Here is a 27,909-nt window from a genome sequence, read left to right as displayed (position 1 = left end):
CACTGTTCAAAGCCATAAGACTGGTTCTGTGAAGTTTGGCTTCACTATTCACCACAGGGATTCACAAGCCAGCAAAGCCCTTTCTTGGGCAGCATTACAGTAGTAAAGCAATGCATGAGAGAGACTCAAGTTTTCATGAAAATTTGGAGTCCACAATGAATCCAGCCTGCACATTCTTGAGCTCGCATGCCCTTTTTGAGCCTCAGCTGAATATATGTAACCGAGCTCACATTGATGGATGAACTGCAAGTGCCAAATATGCATACAAATCCAAGTACACAAATTTGAAGCAGTACCTTCCCAAGTTACAAACATACCCAAAAAAAAAAAAAGTTTCCCCCTCATAAGAACTCGTTTTTAACTTCTTAGTCACAGCGATACTTAAAAAAGGTCGGCCATATTTAGAGCCTTATTTCTGCCAGCATTTTTTCCTTAGATGGTCGACTGGAAACTCATGATCTGGATCTAGTTCCTGTACCAAAGAAAGGGAAAAGGGAAAAGAGAATTAGAACATTTTGAACATCCTCTTGCATGGTTATGGCAGGATAATGACTTGCTTTTCCCTTGAGCAAACGAGCATATATGATAAGAATGAAAAATTCTTTACTACTAGGTTAAGCTATTTAAGAATGGCCAAATGATATAATATCTCTAGTTTTGATGACAGGAGCATATCCCACCTTCATAGGCACTAATTTCCTAGAATGTCTGACCATGCCAATATCCCCAATTTGTTGACCAGTCATTGATGGCATTGATCTTGTGATTATTCACACCTACCCACCCGTCCAAAGCCCATTTGTTGTAACCCTTCATCTCATAGCTGACTAGCAAACTATCAATTAAATAGAAAGCCTGCTCAGATAATTAGAGGTTTAGCAAAGTTTGCTCAAATGAGTAAATGAAAAAAAATAATGTTATTGACCAAAGTTAGTCATTATACATACCAGCCAGCAAAAGAACAAAAAAAAGTCAAATTTCCTTGAATTCTACTTGCAAATCTCACAAAATAAAGGATTCATATAACACCTTTTTAAGTCATAGTCTGAGAGGGGGCAATGTTATGTTGCCCACTGCCGGGCAACATAACATTTGCCCGGCAGTGAGGGGGGCGCAGGCCCCATGCACATGGGTCCCACGTGCCATAGGGACCACGTCCCCTCACTTCTGGGCAAATGCTATGTTGCCCGGCAGTGGGCAACATAGCAAAGCCCTATAGAGAGGATACTAGTCACGTGCATGTTTATTATTCTCCAACAATCCCCTTAGGCCCTAAGCAAATAAGCTACAGGAAGCACCGTGCTATACTTTCCCTTGACACTCAAGGTAACATGGTCTACCCAGTATTGTTTTGTTGATGCCCTACAACAAAAAATTATCGGGCACATTAGTGGTCCTCAAACTTTGAACTGAAAAGCTAAAAAAAAGAAAAAAAGAAGAAAAAAAAAAAAGAAGCAGCAAAGTATCCAAAAGCTACCAGCATCTCAGTCACACGTTGTCCTAAGTTCCTACTGGAAGTGTGAATCAGACTTAAGATCCAATTTCTAGCGCCTCAAACAGTTTGGTAATGATTGCAAGAAATATACTGTGTTATCATCCATAATAGCAAGCTCAGGACATACAAGGGCCAACTGCACAAAAGGAGAACAACAAAGACTAGGCTTTATGGTTTGAAAAAGATCTGGTAGAGAAAGGTATACTAACTCTTTGGACGCTTCTTGTCTCGGCAGAACTTGCTTCCACATTGGCACTGGAATGCTTTAACTGGATGTGTGTGATCTTTGAAGTCTATACCATAGTCCTGCAATGGGTTTATATAGACATTAGCTATAGCTTTAAAGCGTTAGATACACAGTTCCTTGGAGGCTCAACACATATAAAGCAGTGGCTCATAAAGGGCACCCCCTTGCACAAGTAAGTGGCTCATAATCAACCGAAAATTTTCTCAGCTGCAAAATAGAAATTTTATTTCGTCTATGCTCCATCTTGTATGAGCGATTGAGAGTTAAAAGGAAAAGATAAAAGCTATAAAACACAATTAAGTAAATCATTATAGACATATCTTTTTGCTCTCTGAATGGCTGAGCAAGGAGATTCTTTCATTTCCAATTTTGCCTGTTTTGGATAGAAAAGAAATCAGTTTCTAGAGGGTAACTCTCACCCTCAATTTCTCTCCCTTTTCATTGCTTTCCTCTTGTTAAGAAAGTGTTAAGATTTTCTTTAATCTTCCTCATCATCTCACATTTTCTCTTCTTCAACTCAAGGTTCTGAATTTCAGTAGGGGCTATTGCTCTAGCCGTACAGGTTGTATTTGTTTTCATGTTTTAAGCATGCTTTAACCCCAAAATTCAACAAATTCCAATTTTTAATTAGTGTTCATGGAAAGTCTTAAAGTTCTCAATGTGATTTAATACAGATACTGGATATTATGTTGTCTTTAAGTCACTGACAAGAAAATTGCTTTACTATTTTTACCTTCCACTACCTCTATAACTATAGTTGCAGTTACAAGTAAAAAATATATATTATATATATGTGTATATATATATATATATATCTTTAACCTTTTTTTTGGATAAGAAAAAAATGTCTAAGTTTGAATTGATTGGAGAGATGAGTAACTGACCCCACTTAGTGAGATAAAGCATAGGATGTTGTTGAAGTAAGCAAAAATATCTTTCATACAATATACATTTCAAAACCATGTTTTTATCAAAATGTGAGTGCCTATATCAGTCATTCTACAGGGCCAGAGAGGGTGACCGACGAAGGGGGAAAAATGACGGAATTGCCCCCGCCCACTTTGCAAATTTGCAAAGTGGGCCATTGCCCTGCTCACTCGCCTTCCCTCCCATGGCCTCCGCCTCGCCTCTGCCTTCGCTCAGCAACGGTCGGCGAGGCAGCGGCGGCATGGCAGCAAGGTGCGACGGCAAAGACGAGGCAGCGGCCATGGGAGGGAAGGCGAGCGAGCAGGGCAGTGGCCCAATTTGCAAAGTGTGCAGGGGCAATTCCCTCATTTTGCCCCCTTTTGGTAACCACACCAATCACCCTCTTTGACTCTCAAGACTTTTCCGTGCCTATATGTATATGCCAAAATATGCATATATAGCTTAATTACCATAAGAATATGCCATTTATGATCTGAAAACAATTAAATTTACAACATAAAGACATTAAATGCAGGATGCGTTTTGCATTTGTAGATAAATTATAAGATTAAAAAATCAATAGTTTATTTTGTTGTAAACAATAAAAAAACATTAATTTAGAATTGGAAAAAAAATTGATTTAATCAAAAGAAATAGTTTTTAGCATTGACATCCAAATATAGAATTTTAAGATTTGCCCATGAATTATGATGATTTAACTTAACCTTATAATGGGTTTGTAAAAATGGTGAATATAACCTATATTAGTGAAAGTAAACATTTATCTTTGGCACAATAAATATATAGATAGAGTGAACTTTAATAAATGATATACATGCGATGTGGGTATATTTAAATCAGCAAATTTATACCATGTAACAAGTAGGCAGGAGTGTTGGAATGGGGTTTTGGAGATTTGAGATTGAAATCGCCCAGCAAACACCCCACCCCCCCCCCAAAAAAAAGAACTAAAATAAAAAATTAGGCATAATGAAAAAAGGTGGCACATAAAACACCAGCAAATGCCATAATCAAATGTACAGCCCTGTAGCTGAACCCTATGACTCAGCTGTATGCTAAAGCTATAATTGAGCTAAGAACCATAAGGGCATGCCCTAACAAATGGAGCATTAAGGTCAAGTTGATTAAAGTTCCACATCATAACTCATAAGGTATGAACAGTAGAGCTTACTTACCCATGTCAACTCTTCCAAAGCATCCACCTTCCTTTTTGTGAAAAAAGCAAGCTATGGAGAAATAAAACAACAATAAGAAAAACACACTATAGTAATTGCATGGTACGAGAGTGGAGGGAAATAACAAGGATAAAATTCTAGTAAGACTCCCTACATGATAGTAGTGATGATCTGGTGTCTCCACTTCAACTGGGATCTCAATCAAGTTAGGATCAGAGCATCTAATCAGGGACAAAGTATAAGAGTACAAGTCAGGTACAAAATTCATCAAAAACTTGCAGAAAAATATGAGAGTTCTTTCATCTTGCTACTAAAAATATGAATCCACGAGACAAAGCTCTTCTATTAATTTGGTTAGGACTGCATTGTGAATTCATTGCCAAAGTTCTTCTATTAGACTGAAGCAAGTGATTGAAGATATAGTATCTTCGTTAGAACTTCATATAAGATCATTGCCGGAGGATCTTTTTAACAGTCCTAGAGGGGCAAGACTAGGGGACCATGCTCTTCTTCTCTTTTGTTTCTTGTTATGGAGACCTTAATCTGATGATTCAGAAGGTCAAGAGCATTTTTCCCAAAAGTGAGGGTGCGGTTAGCTTGGTGAGCATTTTCTGTTTCTTGATGCTACTCTCTTATACTATGGTGTTTCTGGAAAAGAGCTTAGGTTTTTGAGGAGTGTGTTGGTGTTAGATCATTCCCATAGAAGACAAGAATACTACCGAGTTGTTGGCTTCTTTGTAAGGATGTAGGGTTAATTTGTTGCCCCCATGGCTTATCCCATCCATGTCCTCCATTTGGGTTGTCCTTGTGACGCAGTGTGTAGCGCGTGTGTAAAGAAAATACACAAAAAAACCCTTGAAACAATAAGTTTCAAGTACTCTTGAGAGAACAAATTTCAACGACCAAACCTGAACTCTCAACTAGGCACAAGAACCGAAGCTACTTGCTTGAAAAAATCAAACTGGTTTATAGGAATTTATTGAATAAAAAAACTAATTACAACCCTTAGCTTCTAGGTATATTTATAGAGTTTGGCTAATCCATCTAATACTTGTAAATAAAATCCAACTAAAATCCTAATAGAAATAAAATCCTAATCAAACATTAAGTAGAATCCTAAAACTTATGAAGTTTCACTATTGTTCCAACGCTACTATTTGGGCCAATTCTGGGCTACCTGGTTTGGGTTGGGTCGGCCTTGGGCCGGGCCGGGTCTTGGTCGATGACCACATCATTCACCTCCACTTGAGAAGAATTCGTCCTCGAATTATGATCTGGGTAGGACAACTCAACATCCGACAAATACAAAGAAATATCAACAACATTGAATGTTTTGGAAATACCCATATGATTAGACAAATCCACAACATAAGCATTATCATTGACCTTCTTTGTAATCTTGTAAGGACCATACTTCTTTGGCCTGAACTTGTTTTGCTTTCCTACTAGAATCCGTTCCTTTTTCAAGAATACAATGACTTCATCTCCAACCTTAAATACCTTGTACTTCCTATGCTTGGCAACTGCTGCCTTGTACTTCTCATTCGCTTTGTGCAACTTTTGCTTGATATCCTCTTGAACCGCTTGAACTTGCTTGGCTAAGTCACTAGCTACAACACACATCCTCCAACTCCCATCTTTCTTTCGTGTCAATAATGTTAGCATTACACATGGACTCATGTTAGTCTGAATGTGCCCTTTTCTCAACAATTCATCTACCTGCTCATGCAAAATCTCATTATCCCTATAACTCATCCTATAGTGTGGTAGGTTAGGCAAGCTAGCACCAAGAATCAAGTAAGTGTGGTGTTGAATATCCCTTATAGAAGGTAGTTTATTAGGCAACTCTTCAGGAACCACATCATGAAATTCCTCCAACAATCCCTGCACCTCCACTGAAATTTGATTCACCTTCAGTGGCTCACTCACACTCTCTCCCTTGACAATCAACAAGTGAACCTCTTAGGTATCCCTACACTCCCTCACAAACTCAGTGTGCTTCTGTGTAATGGTAAGAAAATTCTGCCCCTCCACTTTATAAGCTTTAGTTTGGTTCTTTTTCACTATGGGTAACAAAGTATAACGCACACCCTCTTTCTCAAGCTGATATGTGTTTTTCCTACCCAAGTGCTTAGCATCCACATCAAATTGCCAAGGCTCCCAAATAAAATATGGCGAGCATCCATATCAACAATATCACAATAGACTTCTTCAGAGTATTTACCAATAGAGAGAGGCACCCTGTAGCGTTCATCCACACGTATGCCACTAACTTCTTTAATCCCTCCAATCATGTAAGGGCTTGGATGTTTTTCAAGAGTTAGCTACATCTTTGCCACCACGTCTCTTCCTATGATGTTCTCCTGACTTCCACTGTCAATAATCAGCTCAAAGATTTTTCCTTTCATCGTACATCTTATGCAAAAAGTTGATGCCACTAAGTAGTACCTTCATTCTTTTGAGATAGCATTAACTTCCTCACTACAGAGGTATACTCTCCATGTCCATACTCTTCCTTGTCATCCTCCTCATCAAGCCTGCAATATACTTCCTCTTCAACAACATCTTCCTCCTCCCTTTCTATAATATTAACTGATTTTCTCCTTGGGCAATCACTAAACCGGTGTCCGACCTCATTGCACTTGAAACACTTTAAGAGAATAGGCTTTGCATAAGAGTTATTAGATTTCAGAAGATTAGAAGTAGTACCTTGAGTGTTTCCCCCCATTGTTAAGGTTGACTGTATTAGGTGGATTGAAATGTTGCATTCCCTAAATCGACTTACCCCTATCGAAAGTTGCTTGTTTATTTTCATTCCCACTATACCGGCAATAGTTGTCATTATGGGCTCTCTCACTCAACATTAACTCAGCCTTTAAAGCTAAGTTCCTTAGTTATTGCACACTTAGAATCATCTGAACCCCAATTTTATCACGAATAGCAGGTTTCAATCCATTCAAGTAACGAGCTACTTGTTGATTGTCACTTTTTGACAATTGGTTTCTCTCCGCTAGTCTCAGAAACGCAGAGGTATATTCATTCACACTCTTCATTCCTTGTGCACATCTTTGATAGGCTTCAAACATGTATTGTTCATAATCAGGGGGTAAAAACCTACCTCTTAACAGTTGTTTCATTCGTCTCCATGTCTAAACTGGTTATCGGCCTTCCCTCAATCTCGTCTCTCTCAAATGCTCCCACCAAACAGATGCACCGCCCTTCAATCTATAAGCCACTAACTTGACTTGTCGTTCATCTGGGATCTCCATGTATTCGAAAAATCAGTCAACCTCAATGATCCAATCCAAGAACCCCTCAATATCAAGATCTCCACTAAAGTTAGGAATATCAACATTTAGTTTATACTCGTCGTTTCCCCAATGGTTGTGTTGAAGCGCATTCCTCCTAACCCCTCTACAACCAGGGTTAGCTATTGCTTGACCAAGATCATCTTCTTCATCACTATCTTCAATCATTGGTCTTCTTGGATTAACAAGGACATGATTAATGGGCGGTCTTCCCGCTCTGGCTTGATTCACCCCATTATTCAAGTTCTTGTCATCATCAAGTCGTAATAAGGCGTCCAATTGGTTATTGATTTGCTCCAATTGCTACTGGATGATACACGTTACTTCCTGTTGTTTTTCGATTGCTCTCCAAATCACGAACAACCCCTGATCATTGTCACGAGACTGGTTATTACCGTTACCTTCAAGATTTGCCATTTGATTGGTTAATTAACTGCTCTGATACCACCTGGCACAGCGTGTAGCGCATGTGTAAAGAAAACACACAAAGAAACCCTTGAAACAATAAGTTTCAAGTACCCTTGAGAGAACAAACTTTAACGACCAAAGTTGGACTCTCAACTAAGCGCAAGAACTGAAGCTACTTGCTTGAAAAAATCGAACTAGTTTGTTGGAATTTATTAAATAAAAAAAATTGATTGCAAACCCTAGCTTCTAAGTATATTTATAGAGTTTGACCAATCCATCTAATACTTGTAAACAAAATCCAACTAGAATCCTAATAGAAATAAAATCATAATCAAACATGAAGTAGAATCCTAAAACTTATGAAGTTTCGCTATTGTTTCGGTGCTACTGTTTGAGCTGGTTCTGGGCTGCTCGGTTTGGGTTGGGCCTGCCTTGGGCCGGGTCTTGATTGGTGACTGCATCACTTCGGAAAGGTGGTTGTAAAGAGGGCCACTAGAAGGAAGGGGCAACATTGGAAGATTTGGATTCTTCTTCTTTGTTTTGTGACTAACGAGCTCTGGATTCTTCTTTTTTGTCAATCATTAGTGTTTAATGGGTGAAGTTGGTTTTTCGTTTCCATAATTTTGCGTTAAATGATTATACTTTTTCTTTTTCCTTTTTTTGCTAGATGAATATACTTTTCTTTTTCACTTTATTCCTTTATACACTTCATGGATATTTATGCTAGATAACTAGTCCTTTTCACCTCTTTCTTGTTCAAGGATTGTCACTAGTGGATTCTTTAAATGATATCATTACATATAAAAAAAACAATACGATAAGAATTTAATGAGTTCCTAAAACATTTCATTTCATATATCAACCAATTAGGCAGTTAAAAGTTAAAACTATGATTGTATCAAAAAAATTTCCATGCATGCTCAAAAATTGGAGAAAATTTAATAGAACCCTGAACCAAACATAATTAAATATTTGCATGAATCTCTTCACAGGAAGTGCTGCCATATAATCTAAATAAGACTTTCAGGGAAAATCTAAAAGTCAGGTTCATGCTTTCAGGTATTTTCATCAAATGCACTTAATTCTAAATCTAAAACCAGTATTGCTCAATAAAAGCAGAACTTCTCCTGATGGATACTCATGGAAAGGGTTTAACTCGAGCGAATTCTTTTTCATAATGGGCATTCATGGCAAAGTAGAGCCTAAGACAAGAGAATAAAACTTTAATAAGTAATGAGGTACCTGTGATTGATAAACCTTGCAACATTACCAAAATTTGTTGCATCTAGACATAGGGCCTCTTCATCCTTCAGGATGCCCTCTGAACCCCAGTCTGCATCTAATAGCACAGGGTACGTGTGCCTGTCTGTACTGCCTGTTTGAGTACTTCTTGCAAATAGCTCCATGTTGGTCACAATTTCTCCCACGTATTCACAAACAAATGCACCTTTTGGTAGGTCCTCGAGTGTCCTAAGACCCCAACCTTTCCTTTCGGGTGTCATAAACACCTATGAAGATTGAGGACTCAAATATGTAATTTAATATATGAAATATGCCTTCATACATGAAATGATATAATTCAAAGGAATTTGTAATTCATTGTTTGCACCATTCTGGAATTTAAATCAAGGAAAGAGAAGTGATAGGCACGGGCCTTTACCAAGCACAATTGTATAATGAACAAAATCTAACCTGCAAATTTGCTGTTATGCCTCGCTGAACCACACGATTTCCACACTTCATACTGCATCCACATTTGTACCAGCACTCTTTTATAAATTTCCTCACTAGGTGGCCCTTGCATGGGCCAGATAAGATTCCATGGCTAGATCTTTCAAGAGGGCAATCTTTGCAATAAAACAAGTCATGCTGCTCAGGATCACAGTTCATTGAGATACATTTCTCTAGAAACTTCTCCTTAACTAATCCACCTAGAGCATAAGCGAACTCACCCCCTGTTTCCCCAGCACAAGCACAAGGTACAGCTAGTGACATACAGTCCCCAGAACAACTTGAACAACAGTCTTCATCTGATATACGAGCAAGAAGGAACTTGGCATATGCATTTTGATAAGCTATGTTTCTTGGAATGTAGTAAAAGGATGGCGCACACTCGTCATTGATTTCATTCACCAATGAAATTTTGACATTCTCTTCACCTCTAGTAATATCATCAATATATTGTGGAACCTTTGAGGGGGGAAGATAGGAGCTGTGCTTTTGAACCATCACTAGACTCCTTGAATGTGAAGATCCTTCCAGTGACATAGTGTTTTGATCTCCTCCCCAATACCCACTCTCATCTACATTCAACCCTATAATGCAATGAAGAAAACCCAATCTATTCGAAGTGAGAACCCTCGGAATCTGGGGAAGCACATCAATAAGATTCCTAAACCTGAACACCCCATTTTGAAAGCTTGGTGGGATGCAGAAACCAACTTCATTCCCTCCATCAAGCAAAACATCTTCTGCACTCAATTTTTTTGATAAAGCAAGAGCTGATGTTAAAGTCACAGAACTGCTTTCTCCATTACGATCAGTGCAATTGGCTACCTCTGCCGAAAAACATTCACATACTTCTTTCATCAGTTTCAGCAAAGAGAACCCAGGTTGAGTAATTCTGTATGTCTTGAGATATTTCTCCTCAACCAGCTTTATAACTGCATATATACTTGGGATACGATAACTGGTTAGCTGAGAAGAGTTACAGATCAGGGAAATTTTCACGTCTCCCTTAGCAGAGGAACCAATGTCAAATAGCCATGAATTTGATGCACCATCACCTTTATCCCCAACTAGGTGATCAAAATCCATGAGCTCCAAGCTGGTTCCTCTAGGACGAGAATGATTCTCATTTGAAAAACCATCTTCAGATAACTGAGTGATGTGAGCTGTACACAGGAAATTACCAGTCAGAAATGAGTCAGTATAAACAGATCAACATACAATAAAAGTTGGTGCATATGGAGCCAACAGCATTGGGTTTCCTGTGCTCTCTGGAATCACCTTCAGAGGCAAACAGCTAGTATTTCAAATACAAAAAGGAGGTATTCACAGCACAAAATTTTCAGTTTAGACAGCAGAACAAGCTGCAAACATAGGGATACCTGCTTTCTAAGGTTTGAGCTTATGCAAGTTTCAGGTACTTCGACATGATAAGATGGCATCAAACCAGAAAAACTTATGCCACCTATCAACTGATCTCAGCTGCAACCTAGCTTAGATTAACAATAGCTAACTGATAATTCAATTTTTTTTTCTTTTTTAACTTTTACACTGTCAGAAGTGTGGTAGACATGTAGTTATATGTATTCACAGACACAACTACATGCACGCACAAATAAATGGAGAGAGAGACTTACCGACAACTGTAGAGGTTAGATGGTTTGATGCCAAGGATCCCAAGTCATTTTGTTTAACATCTGAAGAATTCCCATTTGCAGAACCATGAGTTCAAAAGATGAAGAATATTAAAATACAATTGATTGACTGACAAAATCTTGAGACAGAGAAACAATCAAAAATTAACCCACAAAATTTAAAATACAATTGATTGACTGACAAGATCTTGAGACAAAATCTTGTGATCAAGTATAAAAAGTAATTAACCCACAATCCATAACACTCAAAAATTTTTGTTGCTCGTTAGTTATAGCCAGTGTATTTGTATGGTGTCAGATGCTTAACAATTCAAGAATTCCATATTGTTACATGCAGCACAACCAAAGATTATTCCTTTTGCATGATTCATCTTTAGATGATGCTCCTTAGCCCATCATAACAGAGGAGCCCAAGATAACAACAAACATAACTATAGAGTCCATTCTCCTTGAAAGACAATGCAAGCACAATGCCATTCTCTTTAAAAGACAATACAAGCACAATGCCATTCTCTTTGAAAGACAATACAAGCACAATGTTGAGCAGCTATTAAATAGGCATACCTGGAGGGATGACAGCAAGAGGAATCTCAAACTTTACTTGGTCATCAACATCCAAGCGGTCATAAGCAACTCCTTGACTGTCAAGAATTATGAAATTGTTGTGATGTTGACCAAGCAGGTTCTCCACAGGGGGTGCTGAAAGACAGCCTGGTTCAGCTCTGCTGTTGTTAGAGGACTGTCCAGATTGTATTGTTTGTTCCACTAACAAATACGCAGATGAGCTGAGTCTCCTTTCTTTGCCATTACAATGTTCCAAAGAAGAAACAGGCTCTATTTCAGATTTTTCACCTTCAATATGACAATGATGAGACAGGCCCATCTTCTGCTTGCCATGAGTTTGAGACCAAGAAGCCTCCTCTTCTGTCCCTAAGCTAGTTTCACCAAGACAAGTGCTGGAATTACCAGGATAGACCAAAAATTGGTCAGTTTGGCCACTGAAGTGAGATCTCTTTAATGGTGGTTCCCATTCTTCAGGTTCATCTTCTGGCCAAGGTTCATGATTTGTAGTTTTCTCTCTCTGCATGGAATGGAAAAGGAAATAAAATACACTTGCAAGGGTTATGAAGCATAACGAATGAGTCTAACAGAGCAAAAAATACAGAAATTATGAGGTAACATTGTTACACTCTTACACCTTGGGTAAATGAGAGTATTGGAATGGGTAAATAAGAAACAGAAGCAGTTTGGCCCTTTAAGCATCAAGAAATAAGCAACCTGCAGTCTTAAAAATGAAGCATGTAACTTGAGTAAGAAAGCAAACCTTAGGGATGTGACTATCAAAAATAGCATCAATAAGAGCTTTGTAGTTTTCATCTTCAATAAGCTTCCAGTTTCCGTCATACAAATCCAAAAGATTCTTCAGCACTGGTTTTACAGTTTCTTCAGGAATGCCAATTGTCTCCATTTCCTTGCAGGCCTTTGCAACTTTTGAACTTGACTCCATCACCAATATGTCAAAAGCACAATTAAATGTCCTAAAATTACAGCTCTTTTTGCTGATTACTACCATGCACCAGATATCAAATCCCTACCTATATATCATATCAAGTTCACAATGAGTGGAAGTAACATATGTTGAAAATGCAGAATAATTTTCAGAAAGATGAAGAACCAAACATTACCATCAATTAGAGAAGGATATTTGCTGTTTCAGGAAAGGGCCCAAAAAAGAAAAAACTTTTCTTAGAATAGAGCAATTTCATAGAGACCAAAAATATTTCACAAGCATAGATTCGCCCAAATGATACAAAAGAGAGAAGCTCAAGTGTACTTCCCACAAGAAAAAGAGATAAATATATCAACTTAAGTACAAGAAATAGCTGCAAACTATATGACCAGGTAAAACAAAATAAATTGATTCGTAAACAGAAAATAACCAAGAATAGCAAATTGGACTTTCCATGAAGGTGGATTATAATATGTTCACATTTCCATAGCACACGAATCTGTGAATTAATTATCGAAAACTGAATCATGACCAAAGCGTGATAGCACATAAGAACAAGTCTACAGTACATCAATAATCAAGCTGTAAAAGACAGGAGCATACCTGAAATGGTAGAATCATTAAACCTAACCAAATCAAAGTTCAGAGTATTTCATCAGCCATGAGAACAGACAAGGCTGAGACTGGTTATGTTCAAGGTATTAAGACTTCTGGTCTACGACTGGACCACCATTTAGTTATTTTTACAGAAGACAATTTGGCATCTAACTATTGCATTCAAGAGAATTGAGAAGGTAAAAATCATTGGCAGTTACTAAATTTTGGAATAAATTTCAAGTGGGTTACAAAATTAAAATCACCATCTACACTGACAAAAGAAAATGTAATTACAGATAAGGCTGCCTTTGCTCTTTTACACTAAAGGCCATAATAGAGCAAAGCCTATCTCAATGATTATGCTTTTTGGTTGGTATGAGTGGTGACATTGTGATAAAAATGCAAATTCAACAATGGTGCGTGCAAGTTAGAGTTTATTATTCCACTTGAACTGTACCCTAAATTTCAGTAACTGCTGTTGATTTTTACCTAGTTTAGGGTATTAAAGTACCATAACCAGTACACGACAAATGTGTTCAATTGGCGTAACTACTGAGGAATGATTAACTCGATAACTAACAAAACCACTTAAACTCCTTCAAACATCCAAAAAATCTACTAAAAAGATTCACTAAATTTTTTTTAATTTTTATTCACATGTAAGGAACTTAAATAAAGAAAGGTGGTAAGCCATTTGCCCTGATAGAAAGCAAATAGAAACCCAGCATTTAAAAACAAAAACCTGCATTCAAATGACTACATTGTGCAGTGCATAAATCTGCCACTACTCAGCTGATATTCTAAACAGATACAAAAGCACAAGAACCAATAACAAGAAAAATGATCGTTTTGACAAATACTAACATGCACACCTGGTACCAAAAACCCTAAACAAATAGATTAAGGAAATAAAAGCAAATCCACCCAACACTCTCACCAGCAAAGGAAATTTTATGTTCACGCAGAAGAAAAGGTTGAACCAGAGTGATGGGCTCAAAATAAAAGAAAAAAGTAAAAATTAACTACATAACTACAAAAGGGCTCCAACTTGATCTTGATGTAACACAGAGTAAACACTACTAGCACCCACATGCTCTACATAAGCATTATAATACATATACATATCAATCTAAAGGGAAATATTACATGTTATAAAGAATAAAGCCAGTTATCGAGGAAGAATCACAGAGAACTCAACCAATTGGTACTACTTTTAACGCTTCTACAATCAACAGAATTTCAAAAACAAATGAAGAAATAATACAGGGCAAACAATGACGACGATTGAAATATTGGAACTTCAATTCCAACTACAAGAAAAATAGATAATTGGCCTCAAGATCAAAACCCTAGATTGGTTTCTAGGGTTTTGCGTTGCATCATATATATTTTTCAAGTGATCGTATGATAAAAAAAAAGATATTAGAAACTCACATACAACCCTCTTTCTTCCAACTCAAGAAACCTGATGGCTCAATAGCTTATTTTTTGGGGAATGAGTGTTGAAAAAGAAATTGGTAGACCACTATATATAGAGATAATCTCGAGATACGGAGAACACTAAACAACGAACAGATAAAGAAAGATAAATATAAATAAAGACTATTTTCCTTACTTGGATAAGGATTTTATAATGAAATAAAAAAAGTGGAATGTAAGAAGATGACTTAAACACATCTTTTTATTAATATTTTAATTATTATTTATATGTTAATTTTATTATTAAATTTAAGCTTTTGATTTATTTATTATTTTTTAAATAATGGAATACAATTGTTCATTAAAAAAAAAAGAAATAATGTAATATAATTGTAACTTAATTATCCTTTTTTTTATTAGATTGTATCCAGTGTTTTTTATTTTAATTAAAATAAAATAAAATTATACTCAATCATATTTTATTATTCTCAACAAAAAAAAGAGTCACAAATTTTAAATTACGTTCCTTATTTTATATTTCATTCTATTACGTATTTGATGAGATCTAAAGAAGTTGATAATGAATCCTTGTGAGCCAAGTAATTGGATGTCAACGGCAAAATTTTCAAACTATCCCATGAAAACTAAAATGTCTCGAGACGTAGAGTCCACGTTAATAATCATATTTCAATAACTTCGTAATATCATCATAGTCATACCAATCACCTAAGTGAAATAAGTGGTCCTTAGTAGGGACTTGGACCCCACATAATTCGTCTAGATTCTTTAAATTTTATTATAACTTAAGGGATACTCGCCCACAATTCTAATCACCAAACACCACACTTGAAGTAAATTGATGGTTATAAGCCTCCGTAGATATAGGAAGAATAGTTTGCCACATCACCCCATGTAGAGATCCCAAACATTATAGGCGTTAAATCAATTTGCCACATCACCCCATGTAGAGATCCCAAACATTATAGGCGTTAAATCGATTTGAACTAGACCATACCGACTTTAGATCAAATTAGGTTAGACTAAGATAAAAAAATAACAAATTTGTAGATCGAAGACCGAATCAATTGAAGGGCGACTAGAAGAGTTTGATCTTAACAGATCCAAACATTTTTTTCTCTTATTTTTAATATGAATTTTAATACACACAAAAGAGTTCAAACAAAATTAACATAATTTTCTTTCCACAAAACAAAATTGAAATTTGGCTTAATAATAATTTAAAAATAAATAATATATAATCTATTTATCTCATGTCTTGAAAAATATATATATAATATATTATATGAAATACTAGGTTTCCAATCCACCAAACTAGACCAAGCCAAAAATTGAATCCTCCAAGTCTGGAACCAGGGTGTACCAGTCCTAGACTAAATTGATTATTTTAGTTCGATCCAATGTGATTTTTTAGCCCAAATCAATTTTTGAAAACCTCTATCTAACAGAATCTATATCTATATATATATTATAACAAAATAGCTGTCAAATTTTTTTCTACCCATTTTCAATTACTATTTTGATATTTTATTATATATTTTTATTTTTTTTTGTTTATCGGAAATAAAATTTTTATAGGTCATTAATTAAATCTAGATTTGTGAAAAATGTGTAGTTCTTGGAACATATAAATGGATTTTTTATGGCTGAATAGTGTTTGGAGAATATATAAGCATGCTGGTATATGAAGAGTCAAAATCTAATTCATATTATTAATTTTTAAATATTAACATAAAATTTTCATTGAAATAAATTACAGAAAAATGAGAGTTTTTTAAATCGGGAGAAATCTTGAGATATCAGGTAATACCGCCGAATACCGACTACCAAGTAAATTTTTTATTTTATCTTTATTTTATATATAGTTTAATTAATTTAAATTTATTTTTTATAATTTTAAATGTTATAATTTTATATATAACTTAAATGTTATAATTTCTTTTTTAATTTTTTTTGTTGCTTTCTTAAAAATGTGACATGTCTAAGTGTCTTAAATGTGATAATTGATTGTTAGGAAGAATATACAAAGTCATGGATAAACAATTTTAAAATTTTGATTATTATTATTTATATAATTAATTATTTAAAATATCTTTATTTTATATATAGTTTAATTATTTTAAATTTATTTTTTTATAATTTTAAATGTTATAATAACTTAAATGTTATAATTTTATTTTTTAACTTTATTTTTGTTTGTTGCTTTCTTAAAAATGTGACATGTCTTAAATGTGGTAATTGATTATCAGGAGAAATATATAAAGTTATGTCTGGATAATTAATTATTAATTTTAAAATTTTGATTATTATCATTTATATAATTAATTAATTATTTAAATTATTTTTATTTTATATATAGTTTAATTAATTTAAATTTATTTTTTATAATTTTATATATAACTTAAATGTTATAATTTTATTTTTTAACTTTATTTTTTTGTTGCTTTCTTAAAAATTTGATGTCTTAAATGTGATAATTGATTGTGAGAAGAAATATGTAAAGTCATGTATGGATAATCAATTTTAAAAATTTGATTATTATCATTTTTATAATTAATTAATTATTTAAATTATTCTTATTTTATACATAGTTTAATTAATTTAAATTTATTTTTTATATTTTTAAATGTTATAATTTTATATATAACTTAAATATTATAATTTTATTTTAACTTTTTATTTTGGTTGCTTTCTTAAAAATTTGACCTATCTTAAATATGGTAATTGATTGTTAGGAAAAATATGTAAAGTCATGTATGGATAATTAATTTTAAAATTTTGATTATTATCATTTATATAATTAATTGATTATTTAAATTGTCTTTATTTTATACATAGTTTAAATAATTTAAATTTATTTTTTATAATTTTATATATAACTTAAATATTATAATTTTATTTTTTAACCTTTTTTTTTTTTGCTTCCTTAAAAATTTGATATGTCTTAAATGTGATAATTAATTGCTAGGAGAAATATGTCACGTATGGATAATCAATTTTGAAATTTTGATTATTATCATTTATATAATTAATTGATTATTTAAATTATCTTTATTTTACATACAATTTAATTAATTTAAATTTATTTTTTTATAATTTTAAATGTCATAATTTTATTTTTCAACTTAATTGATTATTGTCATTTATTTAATTCTCCCTTTTTCCATTGGTCTACTCTGAAGATGTGCTATATGTTGGACTTGGGGAAATTAAATGCAAATTAAATTTGTGTTTTAAAAATTATTATTTAAGTAAATAAGATTCTGATTGTGTGGCAAAGTGTAGGAAAAAGGAAAACTTAATAATGGCATGTGATTTGATAAATTGAGATAAATAAGAGAATTTGTAGAAAGAGAAATTAATAAAAGAAAACAAATATTTCTTTCTCTTCTTCCTCTCTATTTTCGTTCAACCCTTCCATTTCATCTCTTCTCCTTTCTTAATTCTTCTTCTCAAATTTTCTCTTCTTCTTTACTTTTATTTAATAAATTTTAACTGTGTTTTTTTACTCAGTTTGGTCTTCGAATGTAACATAGCACCATTATTCTGTCAAGTGAGTGATGTGAATACAACTAAGAAAAATTAGGCCTTGAGGGTTCGTGTGGTAGGCACATATGATACAAATATACGTGAAAATTCAGAAAAAAAAAACGTCTACCCTTGAATGCATATTTCAGGATAAAGAAGTTGGTTATCAATTTTTTTTTTTTCATGTTATCGTGTATTTTTTATATTTTTTTTACACATTGCTTATTGTATTATATGTTAATTTAAGTTTATTTTTTACATAGTTTCGAGATAAAGTTATGTGCTTTTAATTGTTAGTCTACCCTTGAATACATATAAGAAAATCTTTCAAAATCTGTAATTCTTTTGTTGTATTGTTGTATTCTCATTATTGTAATACGATTATTTTGTTTATTTTTTATTTTTTTATTGTGATTTTAATTTATTATAACTATCAAATTATACAATTTTCGCCTTAATGATTTTTTTTTTTTTACGATATCCGTGCATCGGACGGGTGATCCACTAGTATATAGTAAAGGAGTTCCATAAAAAAAAAAAGGTACAATCTATCTCTAACGCCACCTCTTCCTTTCTCTCACATTCAAACTTCACCACGGTCGTTCATTAACTTAAGCATTGAGATGACTTCCATAACACACCATAGCAATCCTTGCCCTTTCTTATCTTTTACAGGTAATGCAACTTAAAACAATTTATAGTTGGCTTTGCATTAGGTCTCTACAAATAAAGTTGGTCATCAAGTACTAGACGTGTTTAATATCATTATATTCTCTATCCCGACACTCTCTCCATTAAAAGATAGTTGTTTAAACGACTGCTAATAAATTTGGTTAAAGTATTTTTTTTTTTAATGAAGTAAGTTGAGTTATTTTAAATTTAAAGAAATAATAGAATTCACAATATTTATTATGGTTGTCAAAATTAAAAAGGAATATTTTAGATATTTTGTCCACTCAACTAATGAATTAGATAATGTGCTTTCTAAGCCAATCAAATATTTTAATTTTATTATTTAACTAAAAAGGATAAATACTATCTCTTCCATAATTTTTGAAAATCATTTTTTCTTGAAATATTTTAATTAAAAATTATTTCATACAACAAAATGTTTTTCACCTTATATTTACATAAAAAATGCATAAAAGAATGATTTGTATAGGAGAGGCAAACACTTGAAGATTTGACAATTCTTTAAGATAATAAAAACTTACTAAAACCTTTTGAATTGTCTACATTTTGAAATAAAATGTTTTCTACTTAAATAATTTACTTAAAAATAGTTAAAGGATATATTTATTTGTAAAAAGAATTTTAAAAAATATTAAAAAATATTTGTCTTACTTAAACTCTCGGGGAGGGCATGTAATTGAAGCGACCGAATTGTTCAAATTAAATAGATTGATTTTTTTTCAAAAAATCAAAAGAACCAAACTGACCGAATATAATTAAATCAAACAAACCAAAAAATTAAAAAAAAGTTGAAAAAAAGTACCAATAGAAAAAAACCAAAAATTTAGTCAAAAACGATATCATTTATGATATTTCAGTCGATTTGATCATTTCAATTTTTTTTTTTCAATATAGAGATTGAACCGAATTGAAACACTCAAATTTAGAAACTGAACCAAAGTGAAATACAATTTGAATTGAACCGAACAACCAATTTTAGCCAATACTGTTCGATTATTTCAATTTAACTAAAATGTTGCTCATCCTTAGTATGTTTCATAATTATTGATGAGAAATTATTTAAATATTAATAGGATTAAGGGCATAACCCGGAAATCCCACACTCATGATGTAATTTAGGTGAATTCTTCTTATCAATAATCTATGATTTTTCTTTGAAATATAATAGTTGAAAAATTAAAATGTAACTTAGTATGCAAGATAAAACTTATGTTATTAGACAAATATACCTTTATCTATCGCATAAATTGATGGAAATAAATTTAACTATTTTTAAGTACATCATGTCTACTCAAACTTGAGATCGAATACAAGTAAACTCGAAACCAACGAGGGTTGTACAATGTTAATAAGAAAAGGCATTATATACATCATTGACAACATGATTTTTTCTGTTCTACATTAACTATAACTCATTATTGAAGAAACCATATAACGACCCCAATTATTCAACCCTTATTACCCAGGAACAGTGACTCGCACGTCCTGGTTGGAACAGGGGTCCTGCAAAATTGATTCGGACAGAAAGATGATCAAATCCAAGACTGAATTGGGTAGTTGCATTTGAATGAATTCACACCACTGATATGAGCAAATATGTCTGAGGAATCGATCATTTCATCTTCTTGCTTCACAAACACCTGCTTGAAGTGAACAACCAACCAACTTAAATCGGTGAAAAGAGACTCTCTCTCGAGCATGTCAACTGTCATGTATACTGTTTCAACATAGAAAAACTGTTGGAAACTTACGTCTTCGTCTGTGTCCTCTTCATGGTTGCTGGAAGTTGCTCTGTGGATCTCACTGAATTCATCGTTCTTAGCAAATCTTCCCCTGACTCGAGGCCTGCTGTCTGCCAAAGTCTTGCGGCAGGCATACTGTAAAACAAAAATAGCATGTCAGACCCTTATCGTATTATATAGGGGTCGAGTGGTCGACTACACGAATTCTAATTCTAATTCGATTAAACGGATAGGAAAGGGAGTAGACCTTGATTTTCTTGCTGAAATTCCTCTCATTCCTTTTCTTCATGTACCTGTGAATCTTCTCCTTCCTCTCTTCAACAGAGAGCTTCCCAACCTTGAATGAAGAGTCTTCCAACGTTGAGATCTCTGATCCCAGAGGAGTAGAGCTCGCTCCCCCATTCACCACATGCTGACTCTTATTGCTAAGTGCCTTTGCAGCAAATTGTCATCAACAAATCCAAACAAGATTAATTGGTACCCAAATTCCCAAAATTCTGCTGAAAATTCACTACCTTTCTGTTTTAGCTTCGTAAATTAATTGGGGGAGAGGGAAAAGACCACAACTACAAGCACATCGGCAATTCTAAACAATTGCTGATGGAAAGGGAGTCCCGTGGCCTCTTATTTGGCGGTTTCTAATTTTCCGGAAAGAATGGGTGTTTTCGAAGTTTTTGATATAAAAAATGGTGGAAACAGAGAGCAGTACCTGTAACTCATTGGAGTTGAAGATCCTTGGCAAAGGATCCGGGCAGAAAATCCCACCATTGTCTCCCTGAAACTCCATTTCTTGATTCTGAAGTTCATTGCCCATGTACAGAGTGCCATTCCCAGTGAAAATCCCAGAAGAATCGGCAGAAAGAGCAGTGTTCAAATTGCTTGGCAAGTATGGCGCCATTGAACTTGGGGGATCGAGAAAAGAGCAGGGCGGAGAAGAAGAGTTGAGGCGCATGTAAGAAGGCATCAGGGACAAGCATTCCCCTTCGAGAACCGACGGCAATGGCGGCCCCATGAGATGGACAACTGGGTCTTGATGGTACTGCGGAAGCCCCGCAACCACGCCGTCCGGTAAGGGGACTTGAGATTGCAGCGATGGCAGGTCGAACTGGTCGCCTGTTTGGCTGCCGAGAAATTGGGAAACGGAAAATGAGAGAGATGAAGAGAAATCTATGGAGGCGGAGATGTCGTTCTGGATCTCCTCAGGGGAGTCGAAGATTACGGAGAGGTCGCTGTTGTGGGCGGAGTTTGGGGTGATGGCCGGGGTGGTGGCCGAGGTGGCGGAGGGGCTGGAGCTCGCCGGCGCTGCCGCCGCGGCCATGTTGCCGTTCTTCTCGACGTTGTTCAGAAGCTTGGTTATGTCTGGGGGAAAGGAAAGGTTTGTCGTGTAGGAAGTGTTGTCATCGTAGCAACAGTTGGAGCTGGAAGCCACCTCCGAGTTCTGCAATGGCTCCGGGAACAATTCGGGATCACAGAGCTCGAAGATTTGAGCGCTCAATGGGCTGGAAATCTCTTCCTGCAACAGCAGAAGAAGGAATACTGTGAGAATTTCTGTATAACCTGCGACTTCGAACGTGAATAAGCAGGAGCACCGAAAACCCCACAAAATCATCTAATGACCTTTTCTTCAGAGAACGGAAAGGAAGAACAGTTCTTCTTCATGTTTGGAAGACAAAAGCAAATTGATAATTACAACATATTTTGCAAGTTAAAACTCATGTTCTTATAAGCTTGCTAGCTAGCTAGACTTGCTATGAATCATCATCATCAATATGATCATCATCATCATCACATTTACATCATGTCAAGCTTTTGGAGCAGCAGGAATCAGAATAAAGATTTTGTAATTTGTGCTCCATATCTGAGAGCTGTTGGGGAAGATGCAGGATACATGTAGAAATGGCCAGAACTGGTTAGACAATGAGAATTTAGGAGCAAGCAAGAAAACCAACAGTAAGATCATGCATGTGAAGTGCTTAATTCCACTGGTTTGCTTCATTAATGTAGCTGAATAAAGGAATCCAGGCTACAAAAACTCAGACATCAAGCATATAAAGCAGAGTTATTGCAGAATCCTAGCACCCATTAGGGGAATTCATGACTAGGGGATTAAGTGCCCTTGTCAATTGTTGTTGCTTTACTGCAAAGTAACGGCTAATTGTGGTGATGTTCTAAACTGGGTGTCTAAGACAAGCCCAAAGGGTTACACATTCTATCATTAAGGGTTCTGAATGGCAAAGTTGAAGGTGTTGAATCCAATATTTTCTTTCCAGACAAAAGGGTTCGTGAAATGAAATCCAAAGGAATCTAGCTACCTATATATACTTTAGTTTCGTTTGTTGTTCATCTTTATTAGGAAAAGGAATTGGAATATAATAACTAAAGCATCATAAGCTTGCAGCATCCAACGAATTTGGAGCCAAAACAAGAAGCTAAAGCAATCAAAATCCAGGAAATGAAGAGAACAAACAGAGAAAATTAACAGAGACTAGAGCATTATGCATGCAGGAACCCTTTTGGAGTAAAGGCAAAAAGAATTGTTGGGACATGAAGATTGATACAATAAACCAATTTCAAAAGCAACAGAATTACAATTGCAAGTTGCTCGGATGGATTAATCGCGTCCCTCAACATCTTCCCTGACGAGCAATGGTCTCGAAAACCTCTAGTATTCAATGTCTATTATAAGTTGACAAGGATGATGGTGTTCATCTCATCAATGGCACCTTTATCTTAGCTCCAAATGCAGGACTGAAAATGGAGAAAGAGAGAGCTCCACAAGAAACCAGAATGTAGAGGAAGAAGAAGATAGAAACAGAAGACGAAGACTCTACTATTAAAAGACGAAGACTCTCTACTATTAAGGGAAAAGAGAGGAGAGGAGAGGAGACTCAATGTTGTCCAAAGTGAGAAATCTATATAGGGACCAAGAGGAGAAATGCATGCGAGAGCGTCGCTGGACCAGACATTGGGTTTGTGACACGTGGCGAGAGTCTGAGTGATCCTACTTGGCACTTGATTGGCTGGCATGGGCATGGCACAGCTCCCAGCTAAGGTTGGACTTTCTTTGGAAAATGATTTGTCGTAAGCACATCAGAAAGTCCTTTGACCAAAGCCTTCAACCTTATTTCATGCCGATTTCGTAGAGTTGGCCCAATGTTTTTAGTAAATTATGAGCATTGGATCCATAGATCTTCCACAAACTTAGGTGCCCTGGAGTTTATATCGGACCCTTTAGATTGCTGTCTTTTTTTTTTCTTCCCCCTTTCTTTACGCAAAATATCTAAATATAGATAATGTGTAAATAGTTGTTGATGAAATAAAATATAAAAAGTCGTTCAAAATACTCAAAAAAACAAAAAAAAAAAAATTCAAATGCGCCGTATGTAATGAATAAATAAAAATATATGTCTTATCATATAAAATGTATTGATAACATGGTTATCAAGTACATTAATTTTGAATCTCTTAAGAACAATTTGAACTTAAGAGTGATACTACTCATTCTATTGACATTGTTACAATTCAGACACACAATCACGTATTTATTTCACACCAAAAAAAAATTACCCAAGTTGCTTGAGAGAAACCCACTTAGGTGCTAAATTATTTTGCATCAAACTGGAGCAGGTCCTTAAATGAAGGCTAAATAAGATAAACCCACATAGGGCATGACTGTGAGATTAATCCAAGAACGACTTCTATAAACAAGTGACATGAGCACAAAGGGAGGAACAGGGCTCGTGGTTGTGTGTGAAAAGGAGGAGGCAGTGAGTTGAGGCTCTGTTTAAGCCAATCTGGTAAGACCAATTGCGGCCCTTTATACTCAAATTGGTGGCTCCTTATCCCTTAAAAAGGGGCTTCAACATCTATGCATGTACTTGCAAAATTCCAAGTCCATAGCCCCAAAGTGATGGATGGCCCAACTTGGTATCTAAGATTACAGAGTCGCCGTCCCAGCTGAGTGAGGATTGAGTAGTATATATATCTGAAGTTGTGAAAGGATAATAAATGATTAAATTCTTGGGATGATGATCTCCACTCCACTCCACTCGTGCTAGTGATATACATACTTTTGGCAAAAAAGTAAGAATAATTAGCCAGGCAAAGGTCAAGATATGTGTCGACGAAGGAATTTATTCATCCACTTATATGACACCCAACCCAACAAAAAAAGAAAATAAAAATTAAATTATTTCAAATTAATCAAAATTACTATTGTTGCAATCAAATAAGTTGAGCTTCCGCTCACGGGTCAATTTCTAAGCTTGAACTTGAGCCATGTGGCATTTGCTTAGACTCAATTTGTCAAAAATTTGACAAGTAGAATTTGGACTCGTGCTCAAGTTGGCCAATAGGCTTGAGCTCGTTAGCATCTGTTATTTTGTTTAAATATAATTTATTATTTTACTTTATTGTGTATTAATATATTATTTTATGTTAAATAATTAAATTAATATATATATAGTAATTTCAAACATATTTACTTTAATTGTATTATTATAATAATTTAAAATTTAAAAATTTTATATTAAATAATATATTTATAAAATTATAAATAAAACCATTAATGTATTTATAAACAAACATGTTCGTAGGATTTAATGAGTTTTAGTCAGTTCAAACTCGACTCATTTATAAATCAACTTTCAAAATTAGGCTGAAACTCGACTTATTATTTTAACGAACAAAGTCGAACGAGTTTTCATTAAATTGAATATTGAATTGCTTGTGAAATGATATTTACGACCTTAAAAATCACTCTTATAAATACATATATACATATATATAGAGAGATGATGAATATGTCTATTTCTATTTGCAGATAAGATACAGATTCGTATTGTTGGATTGTATGTTTCATCACTTCATCCGTAAAGTAGTCCGATGAGGTGCCGTAGGAACCAGCGGTGTTGAATAACCCCCGATCTGCTTTAAGATGAGTGATTGATTGATTGAAATTGAGATATTCGTTTCGATCCACATGTGTTCTGATTTGCTTTTTGCAATTCGATTTACATTTTTTTTTTTGGCTTGTTATCTGTTGAATTTGAGTACTCGTTAGCATTTTTAATCTAACTTCTGGATGCAATGATTCATTAGAATGCGCTATTTTAGGCTTCACGAAAATGACATGGTTCAAAACTTTCTTTGGGTATTTTTTGGCATTTTGATTAAAAAAATATTTTAAAAATATCAAAAAACATCTTTGAGACGTTTTTGTGTATTATAAGTGCTATCTCACTTGTATTTTGAGTTAGAATTATGGAAGTATTATGTTGTCGGAAGTCTCAATTGGGCTGAAAATTACTAAGGGTGAGCATGATCAAATTGTTCAAATTGAATAAATTGATTTTTTTTGAAAAAATTGAATCAAACAGATCTAATAATTGCTTAAATTGAAAAAAAATAAAAATAAAAAAGTATAAATAGATAAAAGTAATTTAGAGAATAAGTGTTGCTCGAATAAAAAGAATATTACTCAATTAAGAATATTTTTTATTTGATTAATCTTTGTAAACAAATTTTAGTGCAAAAATATTATTCGATTAAAGAGATATGTTATTAGAGTAAAAATAATATTATTCAATTAAAGACATTTCAATCGATTCGGTTATTTTAAACTTTTTTAATAAGAAAAGCAAATCGAATCGAAATAATCGAAAAATTCAAATTTAAAAACTGAATTAAATTGATCTATAAATTAAACCGAATCAAATCACTAATTCTAATTTCAATTATTTCAATTTAACTAAAATTTTACTCAATCTTAAAAATTAGACTCCCGACTTATTTTAGATTACAAGGTTGTTTTTAATTCTAGCAAAGAATTAAAAAATGGGGCGCAATAGGTCCGCCAGGCACATTGCGGCTCGGCCCACTTACGTGTCCAGTCTAGTCTAAGGCATCATCTGATTCATCTCACCATTCGGTGGACATGATGGAGTTTAGGGGTGTTCAAAAAAATCGATACACCGTGAAAATCAGCCGAACTGAACCAAACCGAACTGATCGATTTTTTTTTTTGCAGTCGAAAACGGTTTGGATTCTGTCTAAACCGTGCGGTTTGCGGTTTGGACAATTGCCGAACCGTCCAAGAAAATAAAAAAAAAATTATTATTATTATAAAAATCTAAATTTTTATGAAAATTACTTAAAATGCATTTATGAAAAATGAAAACAGAATAGTTAAAATTTAAAAATGTAAGTAAGCTTCAAAATGAAAATAGATAATTTCACTTTAACAATTTCATAGTATAGGATAGCTTGATCGAACTTGCTGAAAATTTCACTTGATTGAACTCACTGATAATTTCATTGTGAAAACAGATAATTTTTTTTTTCTTGATCGAACAATTACATTATCGGGATAGCTTCTGCCCCATCCTATTTATTTTTTTACACTATTTTGTCTTTACTTTTTGCTCCTATTTATTTACATTTAATTGTCTTTATTTATTAATATTTATGTCTTTATTTACCATTTTTAAATATATTTTTTAGTAATTTTAAGTAATATTTCAAGTTACGGTAAATCGCACCAAACCAGACCGCAAATGCGGTCTGGTTTGGTGCAGTTTGGCCAAACCCAAACTAGACCGAGTTAAAAAATCGCACTAGCAGTTTGGCGTGCTGAAAATGATTCAGACCGACCAAATCGCACTGCGAACACTCGACCAGCCATATAGTATATTCTAGTTTACAATCTTTCTTAATTAATTGGGATATAAGTGTATATATAAGATAAATTTATGAAAAATGTATAATAACTTAAAAATTACTCATTATAAGTACAAAAAGTATGTTTTGGGTCTGGGTGCCTGGTGCTTCAATACTAATTATTACATGGTCCTCCTGCGATTCACGTCTTATTTATTTTTTTTGATATGTACTATCACGAGCATCTTCTTTTTCGATTCCACGATGTCAACAAAAGATATAAATTAGAGAACTCAGCAATCAATTTTGATTCTTGGCACACCCGCTAACATGAGAACATAGTGCCTTTTTCATTCTAAGGGTTACCCCTAATCGCTGGGCTATGCCCTTAGGGGCCAATCCACATCTTATTGATTTTGTTTGTAGGGGATTATGTGCAAATAGTTGTTGATGAAATAAAATATAAAAACGTCATTCAAAATACTAAAAAAAAAAAAAGTTCAAACTCACAATATATAATAAATAAATAAATAAGAACATTCGTTTAATCATACAAGATGTATTGATAATATAATTATCAAGTACATTAACTTTGAATGTCTTGAGAATAATTTGAAGTTAAGAGTGATACTACTCCTTCTATTGATATCGCTATAATTCAGACACACGACTACATATTTATTTCACACCAAAAAGATGACCCAAGTTGCTTGAGAGAAACCCACTTAGGTGCTAAATTATTTCGCATCGAACTGGAGCTGTTCCTTAAATGAAGGGTAAATAAGATAAATGATCACTAAAC

The 27,909-nt window shown here is 34.3% G+C and overlaps 2 protein-coding genes across 3 annotated transcripts; both read right to left on the bottom strand.

Annotated features, from left to right (window-relative positions):
• Positions 1-89: 89 nt before the first annotated feature.
• LOC127799420 (probable inactive histone-lysine N-methyltransferase SUVR2) lies at positions 90-14,540 on the bottom strand. Of its 2 annotated transcripts, none has more exons than XM_052333445.1 (10): positions 14,485-14,540; positions 12,268-12,538; positions 11,508-12,024; positions 10,926-10,985; positions 9,253-10,454; positions 8,803-9,068; positions 3,999-4,065; positions 3,845-3,895; positions 1,705-1,801; positions 90-472 (listed from the first exon to the last, which is right to left on the bottom strand). In XM_052333445.1, the coding sequence occupies exons 2-10, from the start codon at positions 12,514-12,516 to the stop codon at positions 453-455; spliced, it is 2,529 nt and encodes an 842-aa protein (XP_052189405.1). In that variant the 5' UTR covers positions 12,517-12,538; positions 14,485-14,540; the 3' UTR covers positions 90-452. The 2 variants fall into 2 exon arrangements, with proteins under 2 accessions (XP_052189405.1, XP_052189406.1); XM_052333446.1 differs by lacking the exon at positions 14,485-14,540 and adding an exon at positions 12,629-14,423.
• A 5,459-nt stretch (positions 14,541-19,999) lies between these two features.
• LOC127800414 (two-component response regulator-like APRR7) lies at positions 20,000-22,071 on the bottom strand. Its single transcript, XM_052335006.1, has 4 exons — positions 21,160-22,071; positions 20,698-20,883; positions 20,460-20,585; positions 20,000-20,348 (listed from the first exon to the last, which is right to left on the bottom strand). Exons 1-4 carry the CDS (start codon positions 22,057-22,059, stop codon positions 20,241-20,243), a joined length of 1,320 nt encoding a protein of 439 aa, XP_052190966.1. The 5' UTR covers positions 22,060-22,071; the 3' UTR covers positions 20,000-20,240.
• Between the last annotated feature and the right edge of the window lie 5,838 nt (positions 22,072-27,909).

The sequence above is a fragment of the Diospyros lotus genome, chromosome 4 (genome assembly GCF_014633365.1).
Source record: "Diospyros lotus cultivar Yz01 chromosome 4, ASM1463336v1, whole genome shotgun sequence".
Classification (NCBI taxonomy): domain Eukaryota; kingdom Viridiplantae; phylum Streptophyta; class Magnoliopsida; order Ericales; family Ebenaceae; genus Diospyros; species Diospyros lotus.
This window is presented reverse-complemented; position numbering and strand designations above follow the sequence as displayed.

Coding starts and splice junctions, on each gene's coding strand:
- LOC127799420 (XM_052333445.1), bottom strand. CDS start 12,516: ATGGTAGTAATCAGCAAAAAGAGCTGTAATTTTAGGACATTTAATTGT. Junction 12,025..12,267: donor TTGATAGTCACATCCCTAAG/GTTTGCTTTCTT, acceptor CATTCCATGCAG/AGAGAGAAAACTACAAATCA. Junction 9,069..9,252: donor GCATAACAGCAAATTTGCAG/GTTAGATTTTGT, acceptor CAATCTTCATAG/GTGTTTATGACACCCGAAAG.
- LOC127800414 (XM_052335006.1), bottom strand. CDS start 22,059: ATGATTTTGTGGGGTTTTCGGTGCTCCTGCTTATTCACGTTCGAAGTC. Junction 20,586..20,697: donor ATTTCAGCAAGAAAATCAAG/GTCTACTCCCTT, acceptor TTTGTTTTACAG/TATGCCTGCCGCAAGACTTT. Junction 20,349..20,459: donor AAGAGGACACAGACGAAGAC/GTAAGTTTCCAA, acceptor CACTTCAAGCAG/GTGTTTGTGAAGCAAGAAGA.